Source organism: Trypanosoma grayi, assembly GCF_000691245.1.
Source record: "Trypanosoma grayi strain ANR4 Tgr_647_V1, whole genome shotgun sequence".
NCBI lineage: Eukaryota > Euglenozoa > Kinetoplastea > Trypanosomatida > Trypanosomatidae > Trypanosoma > Trypanosoma grayi.
This window is the reverse complement of record NW_008826266.1, coordinates 1-8,185: the sequence shown is the minus strand read 5'-3', so window position 1 is coordinate 8,185 and position 8,185 is coordinate 1. Positions and strand designations below refer to the sequence as shown.

General features: G+C 55.0%; 7 protein-coding genes across 7 annotated transcripts; all 7 read left to right on the top strand.

Moving 5' to 3' along the window:
* Positions 1–446: 446 nt before the first annotated feature.
* On the top strand, positions 447–2,042 carry DQ04_06471060 (hypothetical protein; the record flags this gene model as incomplete). The annotated part of the gene is made up of 1 exon (XM_009314721.1): positions 447–2,042. One exon carries the CDS (start codon positions 447–449, stop codon positions 2,040–2,042), a length of 1,596 nt encoding a protein of 531 aa, XP_009312996.1.
* A 917-nt stretch (positions 2,043–2,959) lies between these two features.
* On the top strand, positions 2,960–3,643 carry DQ04_06471050 (hypothetical protein; the record flags this gene model as incomplete). Its single annotated transcript, XM_009314720.1, has 1 exon — positions 2,960–3,643. The coding sequence occupies one exon, from the start codon at positions 2,960–2,962 to the stop codon at positions 3,641–3,643; it is 684 nt and encodes a 227-aa protein (XP_009312995.1).
* A 715-nt stretch (positions 3,644–4,358) lies between these two features.
* Positions 4,359–4,928, top strand: DQ04_06471040 (hypothetical protein; the record flags this gene model as incomplete). The annotated part of the gene is made up of 1 exon (XM_009314719.1): positions 4,359–4,928. The coding sequence occupies one exon, from the start codon at positions 4,359–4,361 to the stop codon at positions 4,926–4,928; it is 570 nt and encodes a 189-aa protein (XP_009312994.1).
* A 134-nt stretch (positions 4,929–5,062) lies between these two features.
* DQ04_06471030 (hypothetical protein) lies at positions 5,063–5,479 on the top strand (the record flags this gene model as incomplete). Its single annotated transcript, XM_009314718.1, has 1 exon — positions 5,063–5,479. One exon carries the CDS (start codon positions 5,063–5,065, stop codon positions 5,477–5,479), a length of 417 nt encoding a protein of 138 aa, XP_009312993.1.
* Positions 5,480–5,974: 495 nt separating this feature from the next.
* Positions 5,975–6,304, top strand: DQ04_06471020 (hypothetical protein; the record flags this gene model as incomplete). The annotated part of the gene is made up of 1 exon (XM_009314717.1): positions 5,975–6,304. One exon carries the CDS (start codon positions 5,975–5,977, stop codon positions 6,302–6,304), a length of 330 nt encoding a protein of 109 aa, XP_009312992.1.
* Positions 6,305–6,786: 482 nt separating this feature from the next.
* Positions 6,787–7,335, top strand: DQ04_06471010 (hypothetical protein; the record flags this gene model as incomplete). Its single annotated transcript, XM_009314716.1, has 1 exon — positions 6,787–7,335. One exon carries the CDS (start codon positions 6,787–6,789, stop codon positions 7,333–7,335), a length of 549 nt encoding a protein of 182 aa, XP_009312991.1.
* A 148-nt stretch (positions 7,336–7,483) lies between these two features.
* On the top strand, positions 7,484–8,167 carry DQ04_06471000 (hypothetical protein; the record flags this gene model as incomplete). Its single annotated transcript, XM_009314715.1, has 1 exon — positions 7,484–8,167. The coding sequence occupies one exon, from the start codon at positions 7,484–7,486 to the stop codon at positions 8,165–8,167; it is 684 nt and encodes a 227-aa protein (XP_009312990.1).
* Positions 8,168–8,185: the final 18 nt, after the last annotated feature.

Here is an 8,185-nt window from a genome sequence, read left to right as displayed (position 1 = left end):
CGTTGCCGCTTTCCTTGGCGTTCGCGTCTCTGCGTTGCGTGGAGTGCCGAACCGCCTCTCTTTTCCCTTGGTCGGTGGCACAGAGGGAGATGCCTCGGTTCATATTTAACAATCAGGCAAGCTTTAGACAAGAAATAAATACCAATACAACCACACAGACCATACGCCACCGCGTCGGGCTCTCTCATTGGGTGCATTGTGTATTCTGTAACCTTGGATTCTGTTGCATTTTGTTACTGGTTTGTTTTGATTTTTATTCGATAAGTGTTTTGATTGGATGCACCGCTGTGCGNTGTAACCTTGGATTCTGTTGCATTTTGTTACTGGTTTGTTTTGATTTTTATTCGATAAGTGTTTTGATTGGATGCACCGCTGTGCGTGCCGGCGGCTCCTTCTCCCAGCTGCGGTATGGATGTATGCATCTGACTGTGCCTGGTCTCTTTTCCATGTTAAGACCATTGTGCTACTCAAGCAACAGGAAGGTGATGCTGAAACACCACGTGCTGTTCCTATTGGCCGCTGTGCTGTGGGGCCTGTGTGGCTGCGTGACGGCTGTGCCCGCACCGCTGCAGGGGAAGCCGATGGCCGCTGGTGTCATTCACGCTGCTGCAGCCGCGGTGGGGTCAGAGGGGAAGCCGGTGTCGGTCGATGCCGTGATGCGTGCAGGGGTTGATGCTATTCTTGCGGTGTCAGAGGCGAAGAGGTACGCGGACGCAGCGAGGAAAGAGGCAGAGAGCGCCAACATCGAGGCGGTAGCTGCCGAAGCCGCAGCAGAGACAGCCGATGCGGCAGCGAGGGGTACTAATACTGTCATGAGGCAACTCGACAGATTGGCGAAGAAGTCTAAGGATGAAGCTGCGAGAGCCACATTTCGGGAACAAGCCACTGCAGCTGCAGACAAAGCCAGGGAGACGATGGAGCTGTCCAACACGGCAAAGGAGGCGCTCTTGAGAGCAGCACGCAAGGCGATAGATGCAGAGAAGGCGGCCAGGAGCGCAAATACGAAGGCCCAGGAGGCCCTGGAGGCTGCAAGGAGTGCGACGGCCCTCGCGGACGAGGCGTCGGGTGATTCGGCTACTGAGATGGAGCGGGTGTTTGAGAAGGCCGCGAAGGGCACAAGTCAGGCAATGCCAAAGGCACAGACGGCAGCGGCGATATTTGGACTGGTTTCGACGGAAGCTAAGCAAGCATCGATTGGCTTCACAACGGCAAGCAAAAACGCATTGCGGGCAGGGGACAGCGCCAAAGCCGCGATGGATCACCTGATCAAAGTTCTGGAAGGGGAGCTCCATGCGGGCGCTACCGGCACGACCGTGCCGCAAGTGGCCGAGGCAGTATCGGCAGCTCAGAAGGCGGCTGACGGCGCAAATGATGCGGTGAATGCTGCTACGACCGCGGCTGAGGAGGCAGCTGCAGCATCGAGTTATACCGGCGACGCCGTGACGCATACTGTGCAAATATCGGAGGTTGTGGGTAGTGCGGTTCAGGCTGTTGAGAGGACGGCGGCGACAGCCGCGGGAAATAAGTCGGACCGCATGATCACACTGGATGCGATGGACGATGTGCCGCTTGCACAGTCCCCGGAAAGGCGTGGACTTCTGACTGACACTGATACCCGCGGCACACAATCTCCTGTCTCCCAAGGCCCGGCGGTAGAGGGAAGGCTTGAGGGGCCCGCGGGCTCCGCTAAACGGCGGTCTACTGATCGCACAGTGGCAGACGGCATGGCTGGACTCAGTACTGCTGCTGAACGTTCCCATGACAAGAAGGGCTCCCAGCCAGAAGCCGGGGAATCCACCCCAAGTTATGGTGAAGACGGCGATGCCGCTATGGGGCGCTCCACAGATGGTTCGGATGGCGAGCTGGGTGCATACACCGCTCGGGCGGGTACTCGTGATGTTCGCTCCGGTCCTCTGTTCACGCCCACGAGCCATGTGCACAGCCGGTTGCCCGACGGTGTGAGTGCGGACGCCACAGACAGCTCTGTGTGGATGCGTGTGTCACTGCTGTTGGTGGTGCCGGCTTGCCTGATGGCGCTCTGACCCGCGTCTGTGTATGCGGACAAAGATGCACGAACATGTAGTTGTTGTGCTGCACAGAAGAACAAAAAGACGTGTGTTTGAAGCTCTCTCTTTTTTTTTTAATTTTTTTTTGTTTTCCTTGCTTTGCGTTGACCGACGTTTGATCCTTCGTCGACGATGCTAATTTTTTGCTCTGCCGTGCGGCAAGAGGGCATCTTTTTTCTTCCATCGTTTATTGCTTTGCGCATCGCTGCGCGTTGTGAACTAAAACACAACATCTTTTAAATGGACCTGCTTTCTGTGTGCGGCACCGTGTTGTGCCTTTTGGGCTTCTTCTTCTTCATCATCGGGCGGTGATGGTCTGTGTGTCTGTGTGGTGCTGCTCTCCCCGCTGTGTGTGTGTTGCATGCTGTTCGCCTTGACACCCCTCAGCCATCAGCAACCTCAAGCTACCAAGGCAACAAAAATATGATGATTGTGCGCCACGTACTGTTCGTAGTGCTCATCACGTGGGTGCTGTATGTGCAGCTCTGCGACGGCTAGTGGTATAGTACCGATGACTCAGAGAATTCTCAACGTCTTCTGGACCATCTGAAGAACTCAAGGAAAGAGCAGTGTCAGCCAACAGCACGGCGCCGCTGGCGAGGAATGCAGTTAAAATTGCATACGATGCAGCTGTCCGGCTAAAAACGGCTGTGAATGCTGCTGCTCTACGACAAGAGGACGTGCAAAACACACAACAGCTGGCAACCCTCGCAGCACAACAGTCAAACACCGCATATTTCACTGTGGATCTCGAATTGAATTCCGCTTCGTTTTCGGTGTCTGCAGTGAGGCGTACACAAAATTGGGTGACGTCGTCGCACAGTGCGTGGAGAAAGCTGGCCGCGAAGCTTGGTGTGCAAGACTCTGAAGATCTGAAGGAAGCGTCGAAGAACATGGAAGAAGCCGTGACGGTATTAACGGCGGCGGAAAACAGTGCTGTGGAAGCACTCCAAGCGATGAGGTCCGTGGCACAGCAGACTGAGGAAGCAAATCGGAAAGCTAGGGAAGCACAACAACACGCATGGAACTTAAAGGTAACCGGAGCCCCTCTAAGTAAGGATGAAAAGCTTGTGAGTGCCGCTGAGGAGACGGAGAGGATGTTGAAGGAGACACTGGCCGCGGCTGACAAAGTGATCAGTAAATCTGAGGCGGCCAATAAGGGCACAGAAGATGCTTCCAAGGCAGCTGCACTAATGGGGGAATATATTGCAAAGGGAATAAGTCTGGTGGAGGAGAAAGTCAAGGCGTACTCACCACCGCCGGAGAACAGCTCTTCCGAAGAGAGAGGTGGAGAAACGGTTACTGCTGATATGAATGCGCCTGACAGCAATCTCCCGGGAGCTGATGCCACGGTCATTAACGGAGAACAGTCTCCACCAGGTCCATTGGAGAAGGACACAGCTGCAGAATCCATGAAGAGTGGCGACTCTCAAACTGCTGAAACGGATGCTCCTGGCAGCACTGCAGACGTCACCCTGCGTGATGTTTGGAGTGCGGACAGCAGCGTCAGTCCTTCGTGGGTGCGCACACCGTTGCTGCTGGTGGTGGGTGTGCTGGGCCTCCTGGCTGTGTGCTGAGGTATGTGTGCACACGGCAAGACGCACACACCCTGTGTCCTGTGTGTGCTGCCCTGGAGATTGAATGCAACTATGTTTTGGTTTTCTTTACTTTTCGGTTCATTTAGTTTTCGTTTGTTTCCCCCGCCCCACCTAATGCACCTTTTAGTATACGTCTTGTGCTCTGTATCCAACGAGGACGGCGCACCTCTCTCATTGTTGTAATGGGCTTTGCTTGGCGCATGATTGTGCGCCGCCCACTTGAGAGAGCCTTCTTTGAATAATTCTTCTATATATTTATATATATATATATATATATATATCTTGTGGATCCTGCGCCACGATGCGCATGTCGGGCTGCTTCTGCTGCGGTTGGGAGGTGGTCTGTGTGGTGCTGCTCTCCCCGCTGTGTGTGTGTGTGCACCGCTGCAGGCTAACCCCCTTGGCTGTTGGAGCCCTTTTCTTTGTCTTTTGTTACTTGTTTTGTTTTTTTTCGCTGCTTCTGCTGCTGCCGCTCCTCCTGTGCGCTGCTTTTCTTTTTTCAGGTTGGTGCCGGTATGTGTTCAGTGGAGAGCCTCGCAGTGTCTGTTTAACTCGCTTCCCACTGTGGGATGTGCTACAGGGTGTTGTGAATGTTCTCTGTTGCTTTTCTTTGTTGTTTGTCTTGCGATCATCTCTGTATCTCCTTCTTCTCTCTGCGGGCCGGTTGAACTCTCGAAGCAACAAGAAAGCTGTGATGCGCTGCGTGTGGTTCGTGCTTGCCGCTGTGCTGTGCTCCGCGGCCCTGAGCGTTGCAGCAGAGGGGGAGGCAGCAGAAAGCGTTGCGAGTGCGGCGGAAGACGCGCGTGTGGAGAAGGAAGCGAAACGTCTTCTGGATGCGGCCAATGCAACACTGAGCGAAGCCAAGAAACTTGCGGATCAGGCTAAGAAACAGGCGGAGAACCTCCAGGCTGAGTCACAGCAGGCGAAGGGTAAGGTGGAGGAGGTGTCAAAGGAGGCCGATAAACTGAATACTTCTACACAACCGGAAGTAAGCGGTGTCGAAGGAAATGATGCGCAAGCTGTAATGAAGACGTTGGGACAGCCCTTGAAAACGGCGATGTCGACGGTGGACGCGTTGAGGCAGAATGCCTTCATTGCTGGCGGCATTGCCAATGCGGCGATGCAGTCGGTCTATCACTCGATGAAGGCATGCAGATGCCTGTGGGAGATGTTAAAATCAAGGAGCATGAGACCATTTCTAACGCGAAAAAGGCAATCAGCGAATTTGCAGACGCGGAGTACTACGCGGCCGGTGTCTACGTGAGCTCCTCGGCGGCGTTGGACCTTCTTTGGACGCCGGAGGAATTCGATGAAAGGGTTTTAAACCCGGCCATCCAAACAACGCCGCCTATCACACAGGTGAAGAAAAGCGATATTGTGAAGAAAGTCGTTCAGGCGATGGCGGAGGATGCAAGGGGTGCATTGGCTGAGGTTGCAGAGGCATCGGAGCACGCGACAACGGTATGTAGCAAGGTCACCGAAGCTGCGAAGAGCGTCGAAGTGTTGGCTAAAGCGATAGATGATGCCGGCACTCTGCAGAGACTCCAGGAGGCTGCAAGGCAGTCGGTGCGAAGGGCTGATACTGCTGCTGCTTTTGCCGCTGCTGCCGCCGCTGCTGCTGCTGCTGCTGCGGAGGCCCGCCGGAAGGAACAAGAAAAAATAGCGGAGCAAAAAAGATTAGCGGAGCAAGAAAGATTGGCCTCAATGAACAAAGAGACGGTGAATCCGTCTAGAGTTTCTGGCAACCCGGCCCCCAGCACTGGGGCCGGAAGTGCCTCCCTTTGCACGCACAAGTCAGAGAGGCGCGAATCGTGAAGACCCCTCGGAACATGCACAGGGCCAGTCAACAGGCACACAAGCAGCGGGAAAATTGGAGCCCAACACGGAGGACACCACAGCCACCCGAATAAACAGTGGCAACGGGAATACCGACGCAGAGGGGTCTCCAGCACCAGCGGCTGGTATTCAAAAGCTACACAGTGATGTGGGAGCGGACGCCAGCGACGGTCCTGCGTGGGTGCGTGGGGTGCCGCTGCTGCTGCTGAGTGCGCTGGCCCTTCTGGCTGTGTGCTGAGGCATGTGTGTGTGCCCGACACGATGTATGCCCCACCCGGCTGTGTGCGGCAGTGGAGGCGAATGCCCGCACTCTAAAATATTTAATAAAAAGAAATATAATTGCTGATCATTTGTGTGATTGCTTCGGTGGTGTGCACCACTTCTCTTGTTTTGTTTCTTGCTTGGGCTCTGATTTACGCATGGCTGTGCGTCGCCCACTAACTGGTCCATCTGCTCGATGGTTCTTCCTGCACGATGCGCCGCATCACACATTGGTGCCCTGCTGCCGCCACTCCTGCTGCTTGCGGAGGCTGTGGGCTCCCTCGGTGTGTGCTGGGCACTGTGCGCGTGCCGTGGGCGATGGCTCCCCCTTTAATTGTGTGTNTGGTGCCCTGCTGCCGCCACTCCTGCTGCTTGCGGAGGCTGTGGGCTCCCTCGGTGTGTGCTGGGCACTGTGCGCGTGCCGTGGGCGATGGCTCCCCCTTTAATTGTGTGTGTGTGGCTCTGGTGAATGTGTGCTCCGGATCCAGAGGCCGTTTGTTTCTCGTTTCATTGCTGCCCCTTTGCGGGCTCTGCGCCGCTTGATGGTTCCACGACGATATCCGCCCTGCTTGGGATCATCAGTGCGGGCGCCTTTCCTTCCCCCTTTGTTTGGGCATTGTTTGGCGCGTCACTGCGTCTCGCCCACCTTCACAAAGCATCCTTTACTGCGACTCTCTGTGTGTGATAGGCTGCTTCTGCTGCTGTTGGTGGGTGGTATGTGTGGTGCTGCTCTCTCCGGTGTGTGTGTGTGTGTGTGCACCCCTGCAGGCTAACCCCGTTGGCTGTTGCAGTCCTCTTCTTTTCTGTTTTCATCATTTCCTTGGGGTTGTTGGGGGGCTTGTTTTCTGTGGTTTGTTGGGCTCTGCCACTGATTTTTTGGTTGAGTGATGTATTACCCTTTTAATTCTTCATCGGGTTGTGTGGTTCGCTGCTCTTTTGTTCTGCCATACTTGTGTGCTTCCTTGTTGTGCGTCTTTTCTTTCCCTCTGCAGACTAGTGAGCTCCAAGCAAAAGTGATAATACGGATGGTTGAGCGTGGCTTTTTTTTCGCGCTGGTCATTGCGCTGTGCTGCCTGTGTGGCTGCGTGTCGGCTGGTGGAATGACTCAGGATGACGCCGCAACACATGATCTTCTTGGCCGCGTGAAGGCAATGGCAGAGAAGTCCAGGGAAGGAGCAGATGAGGTGAAGGCAGATGTATATGATTTTAAGGCAGAAGCAGAGAAAACTAGGACTGTGGCAGACAGTGCCCTCAAGAAGGCCGTTGAACTGCTTGAAGTGAAGAAAGCCCTTGACAAGGGAGGAGAACAGCAGCAGGAAGGGAATGGGATGAATAATGTAGTGAAACTGGCGAAGGTAGCGGCCGATGAGGTAGAGAAGGTGCATGACGCTTTTTTTTTTGCTGTAGGGAAGACAGCTTCTTTTTTTTTTCGATGTGTCGGTGTCACGTGCGGTCCGCCACGTCACGGCACATCATGCGCCGTGTGGGACGAACGAAAAGCAAATGTGGGACTGGAAGCATCTGAATCTGTGACGCAGGCGTGGAAGAAAAAGGACGAAATAGTGGCATTTTGAACAAAGACCAGCACAGGTGTTGGGGAGGCAATGCTAAATGCAATGTCGGGTTGGCAGTACACTTTCAATGCAACACAGAGCGCCGAAGAAGCACTAAAACACGCGCAAGATTTGGGGAGGCCCTCTGAAAAAGGCATATGAAGAGTTGATGAAGGCCGCTGAGGAAACCGAGAAGATGTTGAAGAAGGCATTCGAAGAGGCACCTACTGTAATCACCAGAGCTACTGCGGCGTATGATGGCGCCGAGAATGCCTCCAAGAGTGCCGCGCTAGTGACGCAGCTCCTGGAGAAGGCATTGACCTTTGTTGAACAGGAAGGAAAGGCGGAACCGGTGATAGTTACAGAAGCCCCGCCTGTCGCACACCCTTACACAGACATAAGGCACCGAGAGTCGCACAACAATTATCCTGAAGAGACTCAGCTCAGCGATAATTCCACTGCCGTCCACCACTCTGAACAGCAGGAGCCCCCCAGCCCACCTGCAGATGTGGTGTGGCCTTCAGCTCCTGCAGGGCACCCGCAATCCCCGGAGCCAATCGGTAATGGCTCAGACCCTACGGAAATAAAGCCTAGGGAAACCTCTCTGACGGCAGTGGGTGGGGCCACCGGGGCTGCCCCAGAGACGACGGGCGCCACCCCCGCCACCCCACAGGAACACAATGCCGCAGACAAGAGTAAAGACACTGACGCTGCTGGTGCGAATTCGCCCGACAGCACTGCAGACGTCACCCTGTGTGATGTTTGGAGTGCGGACGGCAGCGTCGGTCCTTCGCGGGTGCGCACACCGTTGCTGCTGGTGGTGGGTGTGTTGGGTCTCCTGGCTGCGTGCTGAGGCATGCGTGCACACGGC